We start from the raw sequence: 23,706 nt of genomic DNA, 5'->3' as shown, positions 1-23,706 counted from the left end.
ATTTCAACCATGCACTGTGCGGCCGTGGTGGCCGCCGACCCTTGTCCTGCGCAATCCCAGTCGCGTCGCGGCCGTGGTTTATTGCTTCTCACCTGTAGTCGCGGCCGCAGTCTCTCGGATATTCTGATCCGAGCCATCATTTGGTTCTGATCCGTGCTATATATGTAATACGAACCTTTTTCTTCCCCTGCTCCATTCCCCCCACTCTCTTCCGTCTCCCGCCCTCGTCGTCTATGCCACCCCATACGCACCTTCCAAGGATCATTAAGACCCACTTCGACCTCCCAGCCGGTCTTTCAAAAGCTTACATTTATGCCAGGTATTGTCAGCACGCCTTTCTCCGACGGCTCGACCCCGCGCATCGCATGCCCCCGTTCTCCCACATTCCTTTGAAAATCAAGAGTGAGCTTGAGCAAATAGCCAACGTGGTTTATGAAGCGATGCACAATCAGTGTACGTTCTATTCACTATCCGTCCCATGACATCTCATCAGCTCCGACCGCTATATCGCAGATGATCTGGTGTGGCAATTACGCAGTTACTATGAATCCCTCGAAGACCCCGACTTCCCTAACGAGGCGACTCGTCAGGACTTTTTCCCCCCCTTTTCTCGTGCGCTCAACTCCTCAGATCGCTACGAGTTGATCCTGAAACCGGCGTTCTATCGCGATAAGGACGAGGTCCCCGTCGCATGGCACCTTCCCTCCATCCTCCAGCCAGCCCGCGCGGTGAGTCGCATTTTAAATCTGTCAGTTCCACTGTTTTCTAACGAGTCGGTAACAGACTTCATTATTCTCCGCTGTCCAACAATCGATGGTCAATGACGGGGCTCCTTTCACAGTCCGAGACGGCGATAACTGGCGCTCAGGCTCGATGTTCTATCGTACCAGCGAGGCCGCCCCTTCTGGTATTTGTACATTCTTCCCTCTAGGTTTTCGCTCTGAGGGTCAGGTACGTGTCTCTCTTACTCTAGGATCCGGCGTTGTTCTGATCGTGGCGTGAGCCATTGTATCCACAGAAACCCGTAATCTCCTCTTCGTTCACAGAACCCGACTACAATGGAACCTCTCTCTATGACGACCTCTCCGAAACACTCTCCATTGTTGGCGCCATCGTATCCCTCGTAGATCCTTCCCTCTTTGCCCAAGGCCTCGAGTTCTATGAACTCCTTCACAAGCAGTGAGTTGTTTTTCTATTGCGCATCCAAGGCACTTTTCCTTATCTCTCTCTTTATAGAGATGTAGACCCTGACGACTCCTGGCTCTTCCGCGAGGTCCTGGGCAAGTGGAGCACGGTTTTCACTTCCTTCTCACTGTACAGCAATCATAGCCCTCCCACACATCGCGAGATGTTCAGTTTCCCATTCGCGTTCGAAACCTTCGTATCCACTGGCTTCTCTGAGCAGAACAGGTTTGTCCTCGATGCGGTGGGACACGAGTTCTTCTTTCGACCGGGCGATGTTGTAGTTACCTTTTCCCATCTCTTTCCTCATCGATGGTCATCTGGTGAAGGACGAACGGGGCATGTTGTGGGAGTAGGTTCGTTCAATACTGCCATCATGCACCACATATCTCCCGCCCTTCTGACCCCACTTGAAAAGCCTTGGTCTTGCAGTGACATTGTAAATTGGCGTTTATCGCTGGCATTACATAGTGATCGAGAGTTTTAGTCCACCCCCTCGTGTATTCGCATCCCCGCATTCATTTATTTAATCTTGCGTGTATCTATTAGCGACTAAGTCTCGCGTGTATAACATTTGGGTCTTCTTTTGCCTTACGCGTACCTCCCATGAACACTTAAGTTGAATGCTGAAATCTAATCATTCACGAAACATTGAATGCGCTCCATGGGACCTCCCTGGTACATTCTCCATCTAACGTGTACACTATGTCGACGACGAGAGCCTGCTACGCGATCTGGCGGGCATTCCGTGTTTTTTCGAACGCCTTGCGCGCCTGAGTATAAAGGAGTCCCCATTTCTCGGCCTCTCGTCGTGCAAACGCCATATGCCCCGGGGATTCACTCCTCTTCTGCGATAGGTCCGTCCATTCCCGTTGTTTGAAGGTGAAGAAGTTGAGTACCCAGTCCATCTCCGATGTCAGCAGGGTAAACTCCTCTCTCCACCTGTCGTGCCGGGACTTGGCTCGTAACCAGTTCACTCTGTAGACTGCGCAGTAATTAGTGTTGTAAGTGACTCCCCAAAACGACGGACTTACGCTCCTCAAGGTATTCTGACTTCTGTGAGTCCCCGGATACATTGAGATTCCAAATCCATGACAAGGATTTATTCCGTTGACCTCGAGCGTTGGGTTGGTAGATTGCCGTCACCGCCCTGATATCGTCAGGTTTGATGGCTCTGTAGTGCAGAAGAGTGGTTGTATCCGCGCCCAGGCGACGCATAGCCCATCGAGCCTGGTTGTAGACCTTGATGTGGTCTCGCAATGAGTTATTAACCAACTTGACAGCTGTGTAACCCCGAGTCTTCTGCTTTTTCCCTTCGGCCAGACGAATATTGGATCGGTAAAGATACGACTTGTGGCCTACCTCAGTTCGGATGTTTTCCAACGCGTCGTCGGCCTGAGCAATTCGAAGTTTAAGCTCCTTTTCGCTTGCGCTGGCAATAGATGTAGCAGTCGAGGAGGTTGAGAGAGACGAAGGTAGCGGGAGTTTGACGTCCTCCATCTCGTTCTGAGATAAGGAGAAAGGATTATCACCGGCTTCCTCGGGTTCCTCCTCTCCGTCCACCTCAACCGATTCGCAAGGAACCTCGTCCAGTTTTAGAGTCTCGATGTCAGCGCCCGGGAAGAGAAGCGAGGCAGTCTCGTACAGATGGTCTATTTGACCGTACAGAGCCTCGCGCCTCCTCGCTATCTCTAACTCCTGCTCATCCGACCGGGACTTTGGAAGCCGTCGAATGTAAGATTTTAGTGATATCCTTGGGAAATCGTGAACAAAAACCTGCCAGTGAAAGACATTCACACGTACTGAGCTTCTTGTATCTTTAACGCGATAGCTATCCATGTTGTCACACCCACTCCGGCCCCGGCGCTCTTCTCAGCTTCCATCAGGGTGGTACGAACCTTAGCCAGGGTGGGCGCTTAATACAAGCACGTATGTGTCATTGTGGCCTAATCTCGCAGATTCGAGAGACTTACGTTTTATGATTTTGGCATTGAGAATGTCCATTGCGGTGACATCCTCTGACCGCCTCCGATTGGCGTCGTCCAGCTGAAGTTGCCACGCCCTCTTCTGGGACGGTGTGGCAGAGTCACTGAGCAACGCGAGGGCTTCTTTAGCGCTCGCCAATTCCTGTCATGAATCAGACCTTTCTTTTCCTTTTCTCGCCGAGACTTGTAGTTAGTAACATAGGATATCACGTGACTCAGACACGTGATGAGTCATGGGACCGTACCCCGCCAGCTGAACAAAACACTGCGCGCGCACAGACCATGGACCAAACAAGTACATACAACTCAAGTAGTATATATAGAGTAGACTTGTAAGCATAGTTTCCTCAGTCTTTAGCTGGTCTATTCCTAGCTACAACACTCTAGTCTTCACTAAATCCTATCGCTTCTCGCCAAGTCTTTTCTAGTGCAGCTATTGATTGCTTGAACGACAGATCAAGTAGTTAGTTGCTGACATTAGCTAAAGACTACCCCTTCTCGACTGTGTCTATCCCCGGCACCCTCGAGTCTCTCATCGCCCTCCGCCCTAACAAGGCAACCCCCACTCACGCTACTTACTCCCTTACATAGTTCCTTTTCTCTTTCCCCTTTCAGTAGGTTATCCTTGGCGACGCCCCTTCTGTAGGAAGGCAGCAACCAAGAGAGCTGCGGAACTTAGGTCCAAAGCACATAGTGTAGCTCCCCTCTGTGTGGCTAACACAGTGACAACCGGGAGATAGTCTAGCTTTTCTTACCTTACCTTTTTCTTTCTCTTGCCCACGAGCCCATTATTCTTTTTACGATACCATGTCCACCCACCCCTCCCCCCTACAAATACCCCCTACCAACGACGGCCAACCCGCCCCTCAACTCCTCCAGCCTGACCAGACCCAGGTCCAAGGTCAGCAGGTCTCCGCTTGGGACTACATGTACCAAGCCCTGGGAAGCCTTGCCGATAGCGTGGCAAACCTAGTGGCCGCCGTCTCCGGCTACCAGCCAGCCCTTGCCCAAGCTTCAGAGGCGTTGGCCCAGTCAGCCGCTGCCAGCACCCAGGTCTCCGAGGCCCTAGCCCAACGAGCCGACAAGCCCAAAACCAAACCAGACCCACCCGAAACCTACGACGGGAAACCGGAAGATGCCCAAGCCTTCCTCGATGCCTGTGTCCTCTACTTCAAGCATATCGGAGAAGCAGATGAACTACGACAAATCTCCTATGCTCTCTCCAAAATCAAAGGAGGCACCAACGGCATGGCATCTGCATGGGCAAATTCTCAACGGGCTGAGATCATCGCTGACACCCTCGCTTACGATGACTGGAAGGGCTTCGCCAAGGCCTTCCTCGCTCACTTCCAGGTCCAGAACTCCCGAGCAGAAGCGATCCTAGCCATTCAAACCATCGAGATGGGAGATCGCTCCTGTGAGGCTTACAACACCGAGTTCCGATCATATATGACTCGTTCTGGATACAACGAAGTAGCACTCATCGAGGAATACAAGCGAGGGCTAAACGGCAGGCTGTTGGACAAGTGCCACGACCAGGAGAACCTCCCCACGACCCTTGCCGGATGGATGGAGCGAGCTGCTAACCTCGATCGCCAGTACCGAATTCGTAAACGGGAGAAGGCTAGATTCAAAACGGAAAAACCCGCTCCCAAGGCAACTAGCGCTCCTCCACCAAGGCCCTTCTTCCCTTCCTTCCGACCCGCTGCCCAATCCACTCCTACTCCGCCTCCCCCTCGCCCCGCCGACCCGAACGCTATGGACATTGATGCGCACCGACGACAGGGTCTCTGCTTCACCTGTCACCAGAAGGGACATATTAGCCGAGACTGTCCCAACAAGACCCAGAAGTTTTAACACCAGAACCATCGACATCAGAGCCCTCACGGAAGACGAACGTGCCGCGCTGAAGAAACAACTCGAGGATTTTTACACGGACCGGGAGTGAGCGCAGACTTGCCGGTCGATAGGAGTACCTTTGTTCGATCCCCATATGTACATATGCCAGAACTCGAATCACATGATGTTTACGCACGATCGAAAAGGGACAATGCGCGATTTTACGGAAAGAAAGTGGAACCGGGCTCCGCAGAATGGGTAGCCCAACGACTTGACGACTCAGAACCCTCGATGGCAAGAGGAATCCTGATGTCTTGGGTACATCCCAAAAAAAGGCAAGAGGTCACGGACGAAAAGATATCCCAGCTCAGACAGCTATTGGACGGACCAGTGGTAGAGGCCCTAAAGGAGATGGCTCGACCCAAACGATTTATTCGTGGCCATAAGGGCAACCAGCTGGATCTGGACATGGTGATGAGCACCCTAGACGACAAGCGAAGCTTCCGAACTTCTGGACTCTTAGATAGTGGTTGCACCGGAAGCTGTATAGACAGGGACTTTGTCCGACGAAACAATATCCGAACAAGAAAGCTCCCCATCCCCATCCCTGTCTATAATGCTGATGGTACGGAAAACGCAGGAGGAGCTATCTCCGAATGTGTCGAACTCCACGTCAAGATCCGAGACCACACTGAGAGACTGGAATTCGGAGTAACCGAACTAGGGAAAAGCGGACGTCTTCATCGGGTTCGAATGGCTAAAACGGCATAACCCCTCTATTGATTGGAGGACCGGTACGATAGAGTTCAACCGGTGTCCCATAGAATGTACCCCACTTGTCGGATCAGACCCTGAATCAGAGGAAATCGAATACGAGGACCTCGAGGATGGGGAACACATTCTCGTGGTAGACATTCAACACGAGATCCGACTACGGGCATTCCAGACGACATCCGGAAGAATTGCTGAAAGGAAAGCCAAGGAGGAAAAAGCCAAGACATTTGAAGAACTGGTACCGTCACATTACCACGACTTCAAATTTGTGTTCTCGAAGCAGTCCTTCGATGAACTACCCTCCAAGGCGACCCTGGGACCATGCAATTGAACTCATCCCCTGGAGCAGAGACCATGGACTGCAAGATCTACCCGCTGAACCCTGAAGAGCAACAAGCACTTGATGCCTTCTTGGAAGAAAACCTGCAGTCAGGGAGGATCCGTCCGTCTAAATCCCCCATGGCCTCTCCGTTCTTCTTTGTGAAAAAGAAGGACGGCTCCCTCCGACCAGTCCAGGACTACAGAAGGCTTAACGACATCACTGTGAAGAATCGATACCCCCTGCCATTGATCCAAGAGTTAGTAGACAAACTCAGAAAGGCACGGTACTTCACCAAACTAGATGTCCGTTGGGGCTTCAACAATGTCCGTATCAAAGAGGGAGACGAGTGGAAAGCGGCGTTCCGAACCAACAGGGGACTGTATGAACCTCTGGTGATGTTCTTTGGACTCACAAACTCTCCCGCAACGTTCCAAACCATGATGAACGCCATATTCCGAGAGGAAATCAACACCGGAAAAGTCATCATATACATGGATGACGTCCTTATCTTCACGGAAACATTGGAGGAACATCGGGAAATGGTCCGAAGGGTCCTGAGGAAGTTTGCCGAGCACAAACTTTACCTCAAACCAGAGAAGTGCGTTTTCGAAGCCAAAGAAGTGGAATATCTCGGCGTCATTGTCTCCCACAACCAAGTACGCATGGACCCAGCTAAAGTCGATGCTGTCAGAGACTGGCCCACTCCGACGATCGAAACGCGAAAGTTCAACAGTTCCTTGGGTTTGCCAACTTCTATCGACGGTTCATCAAAGGATATGGAGAGATTGCTAGGCCACTCACGGAACTAACCGGGAACAAGGAATGGAATTGGGGACAAGCGCAAGAAGCAGCCTTCCAAGCAGTTAAGGATCGAATCTGCTCTGCACCCGTCCTCGCTATTCCCAATGACACTGGGAAGTTCCGTGTTGAGGCTGATGCATCCGAGTTCGCAACTGGGGCAGTCCTCTCCCAACAACAGCCTGATGGGAAGTGGAAACCAGTAGCTTTCATCTCCCATGCCCTGAACCCGACCGAGCGGAATTACGAGATTTACGACAAGGAGATGCTCGCCATCATGCGTGCACTCTCAGATTGGAGACAGTACCTCCTTGGAGCTAAACACGTCTTCGAGATCCACTCCGATCACAAGAATCTCGGGTATTTCCGAAAACCCCAGAAGTTGAATCGCCGCCAAGCTCGCTGGCTCACCGAGATGCAACAGTACCACTTCACCCTTCACCACAAGCCTGGAAAACAGATGACCAAGGCTGACCTCCTCTCACGACGAGCCGATCACGATCGAGGAGCCAACGATAACGAAGACGTGATCCTCTTGAAGGAAGAACTCTTCAGAAGGGTCGAAGTGGGCATCTCAGGACCAGATGCCAACTTTTTGGAACGGGTCAAGCGCTCTTGGAGAAGAAGGGACAAAGCGGTGGCCAAGGCTCTACTGCAGAAGGACCCAGACTGGATCGAATCCGACGAACACCTCGTGACGTTCAAGGGAAGAGTGTACGTGCCAAAGGATAAGGGACTCCGGGAGGACATCATTAGATTCCATCATGACTCCCCAGTATCGGGACACCCTGGTCGATATCGTACCCAGGAACTGATCACTCGGAACTACTGGTGGCCCCGAATCCAAGCAGACATCCGAACCTATATCGATGGATGTGGCATGTGTCAACGGACTAAACCCCGTCGAACCGTCCCGGCTGCGCCACTACAGCCAAACGAGGTCCCCTCTCTCCCATGGGAGATAGTGTCGGTAGATCTAATCGGGCCCCTCCCAGAGTCGAAAGGATTCGATGCCATCATGGTAGTGGTCGACAGATTCTCAAAGAAGATAGAGGCAATTCCCACCAACGTGGAGCTCTCGTCACTAGGTGCAGCGAAGCACTTCCGGGACTATGTGTTCAAACACCCACGGACTCCCCCGAAAAGTAATCAGCGACCGAGGCCCACAATTTGTCTCGAAACTTCATGAAGGATCTGATGAAACTCCTCGGCATTGAAGGAAACCCCTCCACGGCATTCCACCCCCAGACTGATGGTCAGACGGAACGGATCAATCAGGAGATAGAGCAGTACTTACGGATCTTCATCAACCAAAGACAAGACGACTGGGCTGATTGGCTCCCTCTGGCCCAATTCTCCTACAACGACAAGATCCACCAGTCAACCGGGTACAGTCCGTTCTACCTGAATTACGGTCAACACCCATACAAGGGAGGCGAACCAAGAGGCCCAATACGGAATCAGGCTGCAGAGGACTTTGTTACCGAGATTAAAGACATCCGCAAGGAGGCCGAAGCAGCCTTAAAACAAGCCGCCGAGACTATGAAACATTACTATGATCGGAAACGAAAACCCTCCAGGCCCTACCAAGTGGGCGACATGGTGTACCTTGAGGCAACCAACATCAATACGCAGCGGCCAGCCAAGAAGCTCGACGATCGGAGATATGGACCCTTTAAGATCACCAAGAAGGTCGGAGCTTCTGCCTACGAACTCGCCATCCCCAAGACTTGGAAGGCCATACACCCGGTGTTTAACGAGTCACTCCTCACTCCATACCACGAACCCCATTTTCCCTCTCAGAAGAAACCTCCACCTCCTCCTCCCGAGCTGGTAGACGGAGAAGTAGAGTATGAAGTCGAATCCATCGACGACTCCAGACTCTACAAGGGAAAACTACAGTACCTGGTGAACTGGAAGGGATACCCCAAGGAGGAGAGGACGTGGGAAGATGCCTCCAACCTGAAGAATTCTCCCGAACTCGTAGAAAAGTTTCATCGAGAGAATCCCTCCGCACCTCGGCGGATCACCAAGAAACTCCCGATTCATACCCTACGAGAACTTCACCGAACCTTCCGGAAGGATCTTCGACTGGACTGCTGGGAAGTTTAAGGCCTCCTATTCCCCAAACCGTCGACCCAAAGGGACTGCCGAACCAATGCCGGAAAACCTCCCAAAGTGCCGAAAAGGGTGGTGCCCTAGATGCAATGACGTTCACGAGGACGTGAACCTTAAGGGGGGGGTGATGTCATGAATCAGACCTTTCTTTTCCTTTTCTCGCCGAGACTTGTAGTTAGTAACATAGGATATCACGTGACTCAGACACGTGATGAGTCATGGGACCGTACCCCGCCAGCTGAACAAAACACTGCGCGCGCACAGACCATGGACCAAACAAGTACATACAACTCAAGTAGTATATATAGAGTAGACTTGTAAGCATAGTTTCCTCAGTCTTTAGCTGGTCTATTCCTAGCTACAACACTCTAGTCTTCACTAAATCCTATCGCTTCTCGCCAAGTCTTTTCTAGTGCAGCTATTGATTGCTTGAACGACAGATCAAGTAGTTAGTTGCTGACAATTCCCGCCGCGCTTATCTTCCACGCTTTGCATATATAAGGGACTTTTGACGGTCAGTTCAGAACGTGCAGAGTTTACTGTTCCACTCACCAATACCTAGCATCTTCTTCCAATTTATATCGCCAAATAAAGCATCGAGAATCTCGAGCCTGTGCGCCAACGTCATGGTCGAAGTCGAGCGTGCCAACTCATTGACAACTGCCCAGAGCGACTCCAGGATCTCACCTGCGCTGTTCCCAGCACCTTCAATGAAGCTCAGAGAGTATCTGGCTAGACACGACTCCTGGTGCCCATGAACATGAAAGAGCCCAATGCCGAAGACAAAAACGATGTCCTCTCGAAGCTCGAGGAACTCGCCATCGCGCAAGCGATCTAAGGCTCGCTTGCTGTACTGGCAATTAATATCGTACGCAAATATAACCCTCTTGATATTATCGGTGTTAGAGAGCTTAATGGCCTCGGATAGAGCATAGTCGATGTTGATTTGGCTGAACGAACTCAAGTCTCAGTCGAGCTGTCCCACCAATGAGGTTGTGATCACGACTCACCGCTCTCCCTTCTGGAAGTCAACCACACTCCCTGGGGCAAAGGCACCGTGCCTCATACAAGCCACCGCACCAATACCAGTCACATCCAGTCCCTTGCGGACCTTTGACTTATCAGCAATGGCGCGGTGCTCGTGGCACGTCGGGGTCTGCGAGGGGGTCAACAAAGTGTTCGAGTTTCAAGTGCGGCGTTGACTTACCTCGTTCGTTTCCTGAGCCGTGGCCAGGTGCTTGCCATATTCGACAGGAGAGACCATGTAGCCCTCACCGTGTTTGAGATGGACTTCAGGACTGTCCCGCTCTCGTTGCTTCCGGTGGATGCAGGTAAAGTTTCCATCGGCGACAAAACTGCGTGTGTATTTCCACTTCTCGGTGTCTTCCTCCCAGTCGTCGGGCAGGTTGATACCAGGTTGTGGGCACGCCGCGCAGAACAGCGCCATCGAGCCCTTTTCAGGAGTCTTCTGGGTGTGGGAGAAGCCGTGGCGTGCCAGATCATTAAGGCGTAACCACTGTCGTCCAACCCTCCTCAGTTCACGAGCGCGATCCTTGTGTGGTAGACATGGTCATTATTATGTTGATGAAATGCGATTTAGGTATAAACTTTTAACTAACTTACCGGGACTGTGTCCGGGAATGAGTAATTGGTCAGACGGCGGAGTTTGCTGTAGTAGTGGTGGGTCGAAGTGAAGCATTCCAACGTTTCCAGCACATATTCGTCTAGCATGGAAAACGTAAAGACAGTTCGGACGTCTTTTGAGGACGCTGGATAGAATCCCATCTTGAGAAGCTGGAACTCGGGGTCTGGTGCATCGAGACATTCGCAGGTGTGGAACGGGACGTGGTGAACCCCATTGGTATGTACGACAACGAGGACCTTCATGCCGTAGACGTGTCGCTTGGGTGGTTTGGCCCCAAAGCTGAAGTCATCGTTGACATTCCAGTCGGTTTGAATGTCGTCGTCGCCGTCGTTGAGTTTTTCATCGTCCAAAAGACCACTGCTATCTGGCCTCCCTGTCGGTGTACAATGTCTCTCGGCGCACAGATTAACATAAACCCCGGACCTCCAAAGCCATGAGGGAGAGAAGTAGCCTTTCTTGAGTTCCTCCACTCGGTGTAGAGGATGAGAGAAATGGAGGAGACGACAACAGTCTCCACAATAGACGGGCGACCCGAGGCACTCAGTACACCTCCACCAAGATTCCGATATCCCTGTTGCGCAATAGGAGCAAGAGAGAGGGTCGGGAACGGCCTCTCTGGCAACCAAATAGTCAAGGTAGATGTTCATCTTTGGTAGCCAGTCGGCCATGTACTCGTTCGAGTCCTAGAGTTGAAGCTCATGTCAGAATACATTGCTGTAGGTGTGTCGCACGGCCACGAACCTTAGTGCGAGGTATTTCTGCGTCCTGATCTCCAGAAAGCGGTGGCTGGGGTATAATAGTGTCTTCTTCTTCGTCAGAGTGGTCAGATTCGTATGTACGTCGACGAACTTTAGCGCTAGCTGAGGCTGTCGAAACCCTTTTTTTGGGGGAGGGACGCGCTGGTACCAGTTTGGTTTTGATCCTCCCTCTGCTGTCCACAGTAGTCACCGGCTTCATCAGGTGGACTCTGTTCTTCCCTGTTATGTGGGTGATGTCATTCTTCTTTCTGGTCATGTTGACCTTGTTAGATGAGGCGACTGGAGAGGCTTGGTTGCTGGTATCCGGTATGTGAGAAGTATACCGCTCATTAAGATCGAGATCGTCACCCCCTTTAGGAAATCCAAATTCGAACCTCCTCGATCAACCAGTCTTGACCCAAACCACCTTGTCATCCTCTCCTCATCCTACCCATCTCCTCATCCTACCCATGGCGCGCAACTCATCCGCAGCCCCGATTTTCACTCTTACTCGTAGCCAGATGGCATTTTTGAAGGACCGCATGCAGGCGTACAGAAACAAGAAGCCTTCAGCGCGACCCGCGTATGCTAGAAAGGTGGCAGGGGAATTGAAGGAGGACCTGGAGGAGATTACGGAAGGACCTCTCTCTCAAGAGAGGCAAAAGGCCTTACGGAAGGTGTGTTCCCAATTCTGAGAGATTCACACATTGTGACAGGTTGATTGTTAGGCGGTCGCGCGGTGGTTTGTGGTCAATTTCAAGTACGAGAAGGGACCTCACAAGCGCCCTTGGGGAATCCGCTGGCACACCCGCCTGGTTTTCCAGTACGAAAGGTCGCGCGCTATTCTCTACGTGGCCAAGATGCTTGCCGAGAACAAGCCCTTACCCAATCTAAGAACTCTTTTGGACAAAGAGGAATCGATTATTCCGCCGGACGCCGTTGCACCCGACCAAGAGGGGTACCTGCCCGACGACAATGAGGGTGAAGAAGACGACGAAGACGAAGGGAACGACCAGGACGAAGCCGGAGCGGAAGATTACCAGGAGGAAGAGCTAGAGGAAGAGCCGGAGGAGGACGACAGCAGGGATATTGACGAGGATTCCCGACCAGTACCGCCTACGCCGCCCGTCGAAAATGCTCCCAAACCTTTCTACAAGTACCAGCCCGCGACATCTCTCCTAATGAAGACCCTGACGGCTGAAGAGACTGCGTACTATGAAAGGAAGGCAGCAGTTTGGAGGCAGAAAGGACCTCCTCGGGAGGAGCAGCGACGGTGCGTAGTCATAGCTAACGTTCAGCGTCTTTCTTACACGGGTCGCATTATATCAGGGTTGCACAGAGGTTCTTATCTTCTCGACTGTACGACTTCGTGATTTCGGGTTTCAACGACATGAACGCGCGATTCTTTATCTTATACTCGTACGAAAAACCCGACGGCACACGTCTAGCTCTTCCTTTCGACTACAATAAGGAGCTTGGGGGGTGCGAGGAGTCGTTCATGGAAGAGTTCGAGGAGCTCGTGGCTGAGGCTCACACAGCATGGGGAAACTGGGCAGGAGGGGTGTATGCTGCACAGAAGGATTCCGATTCAAACAGGACGGTACAAAAGGCCTCCTCCAAAGTCTCTAAATCCAGGACAAAACCTTTGATGACGATGGAGCTCTATGGGGACGGTACACCCATCCTCCCTCCCCTTGCAGCGCGACCATACGGAATCACCCCCCAAATTTGGCTGGCGGCAGTCTTCCGAAGTTTTTTCACCCGTCATCTCAGTAAGATTTCATGCTATACCTCGAGCGTCACCATGTTACACTTTGCTAATGACACTCTAGTCTTGGCCAAGAGTACTGTTCCAATGCCTGAGGTCGACCCCCTCGATCGTGCGCGCCCCGAGCTCAATTGGGGCGCCCTAGCTCAAAACTTCAGCGAATGTATACGGAAGGATATCATCGACCCCGTGGTATTCGAGAAAGGGTTCAAGGATCCTTTGCACATGAGCACACAGGACCTACACACACTACACAAGATTCTGTACAGCCGACAACAGGACGACTCCGTCGACATCGACTTTCGCTTCGAGAAGTACCCTGTTCGACTCCAAGGAGGAAGGTACAAGTACGAACCCAGTCGACAGGCTAAGGAGGAATCGGGGGTTCAAAGCGACGGCGAGATTGGCGACTACAGTCTACTGGGGGAAGAAATGACCAGGAGGCACCCTAGGGTGCAAGTTTCTGGTGTGTGGTTTCGGTTTCCTTTATCTAAGGAACGAATATTGAAGTCAGTTGACAGATCACCGATGGGGGAGGATTAGAGGTCGTCCTCGTTCTCCCTCGTCTTCTCTACCTGAGGACGTCGGTGGGTTTTCCAACCAAAGAAACCCTCCACCTCCACCACCTCGCTCTCGGTCGTCCTCGCCTGAGGACGTTGGTGGGTTCCCCAGCCGAAGGAACCCACCACCTCCACCACCTCGCTCTCGATCGTCCTCGCCCGAGGACGTTGGTGGGTTCTCCAGCCAAAGGAACCCACCACCTCCACCACCTCGCTCTCGGTCGTCCTCGCCTGAGGACGTTGGTGGGTTCTCAAGCCGAAGGAACCCACCACCTCCACCACCTCGCTCTCGATCGTCCTCGCCCGAGGACGTTGGTGGGTTCTCCAGCCAAAGGAACCCACCACCACCGACATCTCGCTCTCGATCGTCCTCGCCTGAGGACGTTGGTGGGTTCTCAAGCCGAAGGAACCCACCACCTCCACCACCTCGCTCTCGATCGTCCTCGCCCGAGGACGTGGGTGGGTTCTCAAGCCGAAGAAACCCACCACCACCGACACCACCTCCACCACCACCGCGCTCTCGATCGTCTTCACCCGAGGACGTCGGTGGGTTCTCTACCCAAAGGAACCCACCACCACCAACACCAACACCACCACCACCTCTTCGCTCACGGACACCAACCCCTCCTCGCTCTCGATCGTCCTCGCCCGAGGACGTTGGTGGGTTCTCAAGCCGAAGGAACCCACCACCACCGACAGCTCGCTCTCGATCGTCCTCGCCCGAGGAAGTCGGTGTATCTGGTTTTGGTCAACAGCGAGGGGAAGGGGAGGAAATGGAGGAGAACCGGGGGGAGGAGGAAGCGGCTCAGGTACGGCCACCTTCAAGGCGAGGTATGATGTTGACTAAAGGGTTGTCGCCCATTCCTCCGGACGAGGTTGACGCTCCAAGGACAACAAGAGCGGCTAAGCGGGCGCGCAACGAATCTGAGCATGCGGCAGACCAGGCAAAACGATCAAGGACAATGAGGGGAGGCGATAATGCAAGGGTTACGCGAAGTTCCAAGCAGAGGGATAATAAGCGTAGAGGTCGTCGGTAATACATGCATTAATCACATTACTGTTCACTTTGAATTTGTTGATTGGTATCATTATGGTTTCAGTATCGCGGAGGTAACAGTTGGTTTATGATAAGCCTATTATACGGTTTGAGTTATATCTGATATCTGAGGACATGGTTAAAGTGTGAAAACACTGGATCTCATCCAGTCGCGGCCGCACCAGTCTCAGGCGCGTCCCACAGCCCTAACCACGGCCGCGGAAGATCGAGTCGCGTTGATAGAGTCGCGGCCGGACCAAACTCGTCCCTCAACGTTCAACCCTGACCACGGCCGCGGCTCTCTAGGATGTTTAAACTTGCATGAACCTCACCCCGGCCGCGGCCACCGAAGTAAACAATATGTTGGTGTATTACAAAAGAAATGTGATTATAAATGTAGCAGTATTCTATATGTTATGAAGACTATTGAACTATGGTTGGTTATGAAGATGATTGGCTATACAGGCAGGGATAGACTCACCACATTCGAAACAGAGTTAATGTGAGGTGCTACTTCCGACGTGGTGGACTGGTCGGATGGTGCGAGGTATTGAGTCCAATCCTTTATGGCTATACTGAGTACAGATCGACCAATGGAGCTTCAAGGCGGGACTCACATTTGAAGCATTCGGCAGTATAAATGTATCGAAATTACTAGCTTGGGTGACCGTGCTCTCCAAGGCGGTCTTGAGCTTGCGCAGATCTGTTTCGAGAGCGGTGTTCCGGCGTTGCAGATCGGACACCTGGCTGCGCAAATCCAGAAGTTCCTGTGTTACGAAGGCTGGGATCCCGTTGTTGACGCTGGTGGTGTGGTTGGAAGCATTATCCATGAGGACGCGATGGTCACCTTCGATTTCATTGAGTCTTGAAGTCTGCGCGAGGACGAGCTGAACGAGAGACGCGAGGTCCGCGGAAACATTCCCGGTAGGGAGGTCTTCGTTACTAGGAAGTCGTATTGGGAGGGTGGGAGACTCGCTCTGGATAATTTGGCAGATGAGTAGGATTGAGTGAAATGTGCCGGTAACTTACCCTCGATGTTGAGGCCGCTCGTTGGGCCACTCGTTGCCCCTCGGTGTCCGAAACCTCCGAGTCTAGCTGTTCTGGGTCCTGCGCGATTGACATTGAGAAGAAACGAACGAAATGCATAGTAGTGGGCAGTACCTGTTCGTCTGGTTGAGGGGTTGCTTGATGCTTGCAATAGTCTCGCCGTCAGAGTGGACAGTAAGATGAGGGAAGATTCTAACTTACCTGAAGCTGTGCGTTGAGTCGAGGTTGGGGTAACGCCGTTGGTAGCTTCGTAGACGTCTGGACTGGAGGTTGGTCATGAGGGGGAACCTTCGATTTCTTGGCAGGCCGTCGGTCGGTCTCCTCCTGGCTGTGGGAGCCGTCTGGTTCTGGAACTTTGGGTCGTTTACGCGATGAAGGGAGGGTGGAGGGGTCGCTCTTGAATTCCAGGGGTTTCTTCGCTTTGGGCGGGTGGGATTTGGCTCCTTGAGGCTTGTCGTAGGACTGGGTGTTGGCGGCGGAAGTGTTCGGCTTCTTGGAGGGCTTTGCCGGTTGAGAGGCCTTTTCTTCGGGTACGGGAGAGAGATCTGAACGGGTTTTCGAGGAGCGGGCACCTTGTTTGACTTTCTTCGCTTGGCGGGCGTCGTCGTAGTCGTGTTTTGCTTTGGCTTTACCAGCCTTCTTCGAATCATTGATGGGGACGTCCTGAAGTTGAGAACTGGCCCTAGCCGAAATCAGATTCGAGTATTGTTTGAGAATTGGGGGCTTAACGCGAAAGCCGGGGGTGTTGAAGATTTTGGTGGGTACGCTGGAAGGAGCTGAGACATGCTTATGCACTGTTTTGTCGAGCCAGACAAAGTAAGGCGTTCCCAAGTCTTTTAGTGGATCGCGAGTAGCCTCGGAAGGGTCCTGTTCGATGGTGTGGTAGTAGCCTAAAATCTTTCGCTAGACGATGAGTAGCGCATGGGCAATGTGTACGAGTGAACGAGAGAGGGGTTAGCGCACTGAGACACGAACGAGTCTTTCTTTGTAGGCATTCTCTTCGCCTTCTGGCCATTCTGAGATGCCGTTGACCAGAGAGTAAAGTTCGTCAACCTTGTGTACAAGCTTGTCAAGCATCGCGGTGGCGGACATTCAGTCAGAGGATGTCTGCGGAGGTGAGTGGTGCGGTCGTTGGCCGTGAAGTTTTGACTCAGCGATCGAGGTTGGCTGGGCTGAGCACTAAGCCGGATGCTAGGGGCACGGCCGCGCATTAGCGTTCGAGGTAAAGGAGGAATACTACGCGGGGGCGGCAGCGACCCTAGGGGAGACAGCACGGGCGCGCATTAGCGTTCGAGGTAGAGGAGGAATACCACGCGGGTGCGGCAGCGACCCTAGGGGAGACAGCACGGGCGCGCATTAGCGTTCGAGGTAGAGGAGGAATACCACGCGGGTGCGGCAGCGACCCTAGGGGGGGGGGGGGGGGGCCGTTGAGAGGTCGAGGGAAGAATCGCAAACTGGAGTACTTGGTTAGTTGGAAAGGCTACGGGTCGACGGACGACAGTTGGGAACCGGAGGGGAACCTGGAGCATGCGCCGGAGATCGTAAAGGAGTTCCATCAACGACACCCTTCCGCACCACGCCAGATTTCCGCCGCCATCTTCAGCTCCCTGCCCTGGCGTCCACTTGAGAACTTCACCGACGCTCCGCCTACCGACTTCGATTGGGAACTTGGACGCCGCCTACCATTGATCATCGAGGACGATGAAGCTTAGAAGGGGGGTAATGTCGTGAACAGCAAGTACGAGCCCCTATTTTCCCTTATCTTATCTTATCGTTTTCATCGCCCTTATCACCTTTTCTTTATTCTCATTTTTGCTCTTATTCTCGACACGGACACTTTCTCCCATGGAACACTGCCTCGTTATGCCCTTCGCCCTACACAATGGTCAGCTACCCCTCTACTATCACATAGCACAGAGTGGTTGCAAATTTACCCTACCTTCTAGAGCCATAGAGGCCAGATAGGATCCTGTCTACACCTTACTCATAGAGCCAGATGGGTCACCACCCATCTACATAGTATCAGTATTACGTTCATATGAATTACCATAACAACTATTCCATTACTACAAATTCAAGTGGTCTGTGCCACGAGCCCAGCTATGTCTGAGGAACTAACCCAGCTGGATATGTGTACCCATCTACTCCCCTCCCAGCTTGAACGGAAAAACCAACTGGAGGTTTTCATTTACTCAGAATACCCACTATGCGCCATCTGTAAAGCCGTACCTCATTCGGCATAGCCGAATGCGCGTTCCGGCGTACAAATCACCCCCATCAAATCAAACGTAATAGTAAACTTTGAATAGCTATCGCTCCGCCCATGAAGCTTGTAATACCTGTGCACGTCTACAAACCAATCCCGGATTATGCTAATCTCGGTGTGAATACAGATCTAATCCCAGCTGGGAAGTTTCACCGAGGTGGGTAGTGAAGCTTCACCGATCGCCCCTAATCCCAGCTTGATCGAGCTGGGTTCTGACAAATCCAAACTTCGCCAGCTTGGACTTGGAGTCCAGCTGGGTTCTGACAAATCCTAATTCGCCCAGCTTGGACTTGGAAGCTGGGTTTTCGTCCCGGCCTCAATTTCGATATCGAGCTCAAGACCCAGCTTGTCCTCTCTCGTTGATTTCTGTTCATCCACCCACCATGGAACCTCCCGCCAAACCGCCGTCAGACTATCTACTCGACAAACTCAGCTCTGTCTATCAGCTTGTTGCCACCGCGAAGGACTGGGAAGGAACTGACGATGAAGAAACGAACAAAATTAACCTCATGCGTCACAGTGTAAGTTCTTTCTTCACCTTTGGCAATATGTTTACCTGACGCAGCAGGATCTAGAAAAAACTGCATAAGTCTGCTCGTTCGGAAGCCTATAACACTCCCGCCTTTCTTGGAATCATACACCAATGGATAAACGACCACGCCAGATCCTACGCGAAGAACCCCGAAGACATACCGCTCAGCTTATTCACCCTCACCTCGGAATACTCCAAGAAACCCCCTCTGCTGCAGAAGCACAGGCCCAAGTTCAAGCTTTCGAAATCGAAGAAAACGAAGGACAGTCCTGATGACTCGGAGAAAGTATCGACAAAGGGAAAGGAACGAGAGGTTAGGAATGACGTCGACCGCACCGGCGACGAGGGCGAGGAGAGAAGCTTGAAGGTGTCGAAGAAGGGAAAGCAGCGGGTCGCCGAAGACCCCCAAAGTTCGGTCGCAGGTCCATCGGGCTCCAAGAAGGCTTCAGCTGCACCCGCCAAACCAACCAAGGCCCCCAAGCTGGCCAGACCTGGCATATCCCCCACCGAAGCTCCTACACAAACCAAGAAGCCCTCGAACTTGACGAACACACCGACAGCGGGACCTTCACAACAACGCAAGCGCCCTCGTCCCCAACCGGACGACGAAGCACCTCCGCGCCCTGACAAACCTTCCACCAAGAAGCCCAAGCTCGACGACAAGGTAATCCAACCGCTCGGTGGAAATCAGCACTAACCCAACCCGTATAGAACACCACGGAAGTACCTTCTGAGGCGCTTCTAGAGGGAGGAAGCCCAACGAATTCAGGGGACCTTGTATATGAGGAACCGGTCAGTGACAATTCCCAGGTGTGTGTTCCGGTGTGTGTTCCCAAAATCCCTCTTCAAGCGATTAATTGTGTACGAAATTCCCTAGAACAACCCACCGGAAGGGCCAACCCCTTCGTACGTCAACAACATTCCGAAAATACAGCCAGGAAGACCGCCTTCCAACGATATCGCCCAGGACGTCCAGAGGCTAATCGCATCCCATAAGCAGTTCGAGACCAAGCTCAACGAGGTGTACGCGAACTACTCCGCCTTATTGGAAAACATGCACCAGGCTCGACAAAAAAACCAGGAGCTCGAAGAAAAGCTTCAGTCTGCCCAGCAGCTTGTCTCCAAACTGTCTCGTCTTGATGACCATTCCCAGTGGGCGCATGACGAGATCAAGAAACTGAAGGCGGAAATCAGGAGTCTCAAATCGCGAAATATCGTTCAGGAGGTAAGTCTTCAGCCCTCTATTCCCTCAAGGTTATTCATGTCTTTCATGCGTAGCCTCCAGTACCCTCACCCTCCGTCCCAGCGCCGTTAAATCCTCCTCTTACTAACGCTAACTCCAAGGCACAGCACCCACCCCATCCCAACACGTTATCGAACGCTCCATCGTGTTCAGCCACCGCGAACCAGCTCCATTCCACCCCAAATTCACACCCGAACGCACACCCAAACCTTTATGTGCAAAATCATTCTCAGGCCAACCCTCTTGACGCGCAGCACCCCGACCAGTCCAGTCCCGCGACAAACCTTCAACCGAGTCCACAACAGTCCAACGTGCCATCGAATTCCCAGCTTAACCAATTCCATAACCCTCCCAGCTTCCCTCCTGTCAACACTCCCCATCCACCTTCCAATATCATCGACATGTTCAATCACCCAAATGGGCTGTCGATGCAAGGTGTCGATGTTGCGCATCCCGATCCGACCTACCCTGCTGTGCCTCAGTACAATCCTCTCGACGTTCCTGGCATAGACGAGTTTCTGGCGATGAATGCCCACTTGACCCAGCCTATGAATCTCACCATCTCTGCCCACGGACGCCAGACAGTTTCACCAGCGACAGCCCTATCGAGTTCCTCGTCGCCAGCCAACGATACGAGTCATAATCCATCATAAGGCATTTCTACAATGTAACAGTATTGACATCATATGATACCCTAATACACCTACAACTATACTCTTCGTGTATACCTGAACTGAATAGTTGTGACGACGTCTCAATGGCCCTTTGTGAGTTATATTGATTGGGTTGCACTGCTCTCCGTAACTCTATCAGCTCTAAGTCGTGAACCCAGCTGGGTATTTGAGGTAAGGTGCGAACCCAGATGGGTTATTCTTCCCAGATGGGTAACTGGTGTGAAGCGAACCCCCAGCTGGGTGGTAGATATGTAACCCAGTCCGTGATTAGCTCGCCTGAGCTTGGGTCAAAAACCCAGCTGAGAAGGGCAACCCAGCTGAGTGTTTTGGCAAAGTACGAAGCTAGCTGGGATTTACTTCCCATCTGGGTTCGGGGTTAATCCCCCATGACCCAGCTGGGATCTACTTCCCATCTGGGTTTTGGGTTAATCCCCATGACCCAGCTGGGAAGTGGATCCCAGATGGGTCACGCTTGTGCACCAACGATGCAAGATGGGATATTTCTCCCATCTCCGATCGTTGTGATTAAGCACGAACCCAGATGATTTCCCAGATGCAGAATATGTACGAAAGGTAACTTGGCCGTTCTCAGGACTTCATTGCTGGTGGACTGCGTTTGACCGCTCGAACGTCGACATCAAGAGGGAGCGGGTTTATTTTTGGTTGTGTATGTACAACACAAATACAACAACGATAAAAGAAAAAACAAAAAATACAAAAACCCAAAAAAAAGAGAGGAAAATACAACTAAAGGCGAAAGACGAAGAGAGGGAGATCCAACGACGACGGTTTACTGACCCTTGGCAACACGACCACGTCCACGTGCGCCACCACTTCGAGCCCGCGTAGCTCCACCTCGACCACCTTGCCGCGAAGGTTTCGCGTCCGCCGCCTTCCCCTTCTCACCCGCACTCTTCGCGGCACCAGAGCGAGTCTGACGAGGCGTCTTCAAAGTTGCCTCGTCCACAGGGTCGACCTCGAGTCGCCTCCGTTTCGGCGGGCGCCGGGGCTCGTCGACGGTTGGGAGTTCATCCTCGGTGTCGCTGGCCGATTCTTCCAACTCGGTCTGAGGAGGGGGCTGTGACGGAGGACGCGAACCGAGGAGTTGGACGTGTAGGGGCTCCTCATCACTACTCTCTGCCGCTGGGGGGAGCTCTGGTTCTGGAGTCCCAGGGAAATCGTACTCCTCCGAGTCCGAAGGTGTTTCTGAAGGCAAAGGTTGCGCAGCCTGCGCGGGGGAATCGAAGTCGTATTCAGAGTCGGATGAGGAATGCAGGGTTGCGAGGGGTTGAACGTCCGCGCTGTCGTCAAAGTCGTATTCACTATCTGAAGACGAGAGCGTGTCGGCCAAAGCAATTGAAGAAGAGGGAGAGGGTGGGTGAATGACTTGAGTCTCGGGGACCTGTTCGCTATCCTCGCCAAACGAATACTCTGATTCGGAGGACGAACCAGACACTTGAGGAGAAGGCACTAAACGAAAGTCAGCAAAGGGTTACATTCGTACCACAAATAGGACCCCTTACCTTGTCGGAAACTCACGGCCTTCTTCTTCTTCTTGGGAGAAGGAGGACGCCGTTGGTGTTGTTCGTCTTCGGACTCGTCGTCCGATGTCACTAGCTCGCACAGATGCCTGCGGTTGGGGACGAACACGACAACCTCCTTGTTGAGATGGTTGCGCTTTTTCACGGGGATCGAGGTAAACTGGAACGTCGTCTTGACGTTGGGGTCTTCTTGGCGAGCGTAGTAGAAATCGTAGACGGCCCGTCGAGTCTTCAAGCTCCACTGGGAGGGATCCTCGAACTTCTCGACGAATTCGTCGGGGAGGAATTCGGCCGTCACGCAAGAACGAGCCCGCCCCTTGATGGATTTCCAGGGAACTCGGACGCGCAGGCTATCCTTCTCGGCTGAAATGACCGCGGGGAGGGGCTTGTTCCCCAAATCCAGGTCTGGCATAGTGATTAGCCTTCTCGGAAACGAATGCAGCAGTACGTACTGTAGATGCGGGTGAAGAAGCTTCGTAGGACATCACCCAGCCAGACAGACCTCTGCTCAGTTTCGGGCATGGCCGAGAGAGGAGGAAGGATGGGCTGGCCAGACGCGTCGGACTTCATGGGAAGGAGCGGCCTGCGAGCGCGTTTCCCAGCCTTCTTGGTCGCCGCTGCGGGGTCCGTCTCGTCGTCGCTTGCCAGGACATTGCCGACATACTCGCACCATCTGTCCTGGATGCCAGATGCCACCCACTGCTTCTGGTAGCGCTGTAGGAACGCTTGCTTCCCCGTCAGCTCGGTGTTGTACTCCAAAGTGACGCCGAAGCGTTCCAGTGTCGAGTCCTCGTAGCCCAGGAGGAAGAACACGATGACCCCCATGTCGTTGTACACGGAGGTGGCAAAATCTTGGCAACGCGGTCCCAACTTCGTTTGCACGAGTCTAGCAAATGTTGAGGCAGCCGTAATTGATGGCATTGGCAAGTACTTACTTTCGTTTCTCCTCCTGAGGCGGGCCTTCAGAACGCCACTCGTCAGCGAGGTGCTCGTAATGATTCTTCTCCTTCTCGGTCAAAACAGACCAGAGGAGAGTTGTAGCGTGGGGGAACTTCCAGAAGGGGGTCGGCACCCTGCCATTGGCAGGAGCAGGTGGCTCGGACTCGTGATCGTCGTCTTCCTCGTCGAAGTCTTCAGGGAGCTCGATCTTCTCCTCTGGCGTAGATCCCAGGTCCTCCTTGATAACCGCGTCTTCATCGTCCAAAAGGCGTCGCAGGTCAGGGAGGGGGAGGTTGGCGAGAATAAGTTTGGCGAGATGCCAGATGGCGCGAGTGCGGACATACTTGAATACAAGTCTCGCATGCCATTTGATTCCCCACTTCCGTTTTGTAGGACTGCGTTCGTATTTTCGTTCTTCGAAAAAGCGCTCGACCGCCTGGTTATGGCGTGTTAGCATACGAGGGCAAGATCCAGGACAACTGACCCACCAATTTGAGTTGATCCTCCCTGGCCTGCGACATGTTAGTCGCCCCCATCGCGTTCATCTCCTTCTTCAGGTGCTGAGCCATCCTGTGCGCGTAGCCCTGCTTCTTCACGGCCGCGCCCATTGCGCGATACTCGTCGAGTTTGTTGGTGAGGAAAGCAACTTGCGACGGCTGTAGCGTAAAGGTGACCGTCGAATCAACTGGGGGGGACATCT

At 52.8% G+C, this 23,706-nt stretch overlaps 7 protein-coding genes across 7 annotated transcripts; 3 read left to right on the top strand and 4 right to left on the bottom strand.

Annotated features, from left to right (window-relative positions):
- Positions 1-233: 233 nt before the first annotated feature.
- CC1G_10670 (hypothetical protein) lies at positions 234-1,625 on the top strand (the record flags this gene model as incomplete). The annotated part of the gene is made up of 6 exons (XM_001832769.2): positions 234-453; positions 514-728; positions 784-951; positions 1,019-1,179; positions 1,237-1,538; positions 1,615-1,625. The coding sequence occupies 6 exons, from the start codon at positions 234-236 to the stop codon at positions 1,623-1,625; spliced, it is 1,077 nt and encodes a 358-aa protein (XP_001832821.2).
- A 282-nt stretch (positions 1,626-1,907) lies between these two features.
- Positions 1,908-3,186, bottom strand: CC1G_10669 (hypothetical protein; the record flags this gene model as incomplete). Its single annotated transcript, XM_001832768.2, has 4 exons — positions 1,908-2,167; positions 2,217-2,935; positions 2,986-3,097; positions 3,156-3,186. 4 exons carry the CDS (start codon positions 3,184-3,186, stop codon positions 1,908-1,910), a joined length of 1,122 nt encoding a protein of 373 aa, XP_001832820.2.
- Positions 3,187-9,467: 6,281 nt separating this feature from the next.
- Positions 9,468-11,677, bottom strand: CC1G_10665 (hypothetical protein; the record flags this gene model as incomplete). The annotated part of the gene is made up of 6 exons (XM_001832764.1): positions 9,468-9,523; positions 9,571-9,968; positions 10,029-10,174; positions 10,226-10,570; positions 10,642-11,346; positions 11,405-11,677. 6 exons carry the CDS (start codon positions 11,675-11,677, stop codon positions 9,468-9,470), a joined length of 1,923 nt encoding a protein of 640 aa, XP_001832816.1.
- Positions 11,678-11,870: 193 nt separating this feature from the next.
- Positions 11,871-14,765, top strand: CC1G_10664 (hypothetical protein; the record flags this gene model as incomplete). The annotated part of the gene is made up of 5 exons (XM_001832763.2): positions 11,871-12,077; positions 12,129-12,673; positions 12,730-13,172; positions 13,233-13,634; positions 13,690-14,765. The coding sequence occupies 5 exons, from the start codon at positions 11,871-11,873 to the stop codon at positions 14,763-14,765; spliced, it is 2,673 nt and encodes an 890-aa protein (XP_001832815.2).
- Positions 14,766-15,171: 406 nt separating this feature from the next.
- On the bottom strand, positions 15,172-16,888 carry CC1G_10663 (hypothetical protein; the record flags this gene model as incomplete). Its single annotated transcript, XM_001832762.2, has 7 exons — positions 15,172-15,195; positions 15,246-15,326; positions 15,382-15,741; positions 15,794-15,871; positions 15,926-15,955; positions 16,013-16,714; positions 16,775-16,888. The coding sequence occupies 7 exons, from the start codon at positions 16,886-16,888 to the stop codon at positions 15,172-15,174; spliced, it is 1,389 nt and encodes a 462-aa protein (XP_001832814.2).
- Positions 16,889-18,460: 1,572 nt separating this feature from the next.
- CC1G_13285 (hypothetical protein) lies at positions 18,461-20,505 on the top strand (the record flags this gene model as incomplete). Its single annotated transcript, XM_001841495.2, has 5 exons — positions 18,461-18,598; positions 18,653-19,273; positions 19,321-19,419; positions 19,487-19,834; positions 19,888-20,505. 5 exons carry the CDS (start codon positions 18,461-18,463, stop codon positions 20,503-20,505), a joined length of 1,824 nt encoding a protein of 607 aa, XP_001841547.2.
- Positions 20,506-21,316: 811 nt separating this feature from the next.
- Positions 21,317-23,704, bottom strand: CC1G_13284 (hypothetical protein; the record flags this gene model as incomplete). Its single annotated transcript, XM_001841494.1, has 5 exons — positions 21,317-21,996; positions 22,050-22,472; positions 22,520-22,953; positions 23,003-23,442; positions 23,495-23,704. 5 exons carry the CDS (start codon positions 23,702-23,704, stop codon positions 21,317-21,319), a joined length of 2,187 nt encoding a protein of 728 aa, XP_001841546.1.
- Positions 23,705-23,706: the final 2 nt, after the last annotated feature.

The sequence above is a fragment of the Coprinopsis cinerea genome, assembly GCF_000182895.1.
Source record: "Coprinopsis cinerea okayama7#130 chromosome 2 map unlocalized cont3.2, whole genome shotgun sequence".
Classification (NCBI taxonomy): Eukaryota; Fungi; Basidiomycota; class Agaricomycetes; order Agaricales; family Psathyrellaceae; genus Coprinopsis; species Coprinopsis cinerea.
The sequence above is the reverse complement of the archived record's forward strand: the minus strand, read 5'-3'. Positions and strand labels throughout refer to the sequence as shown.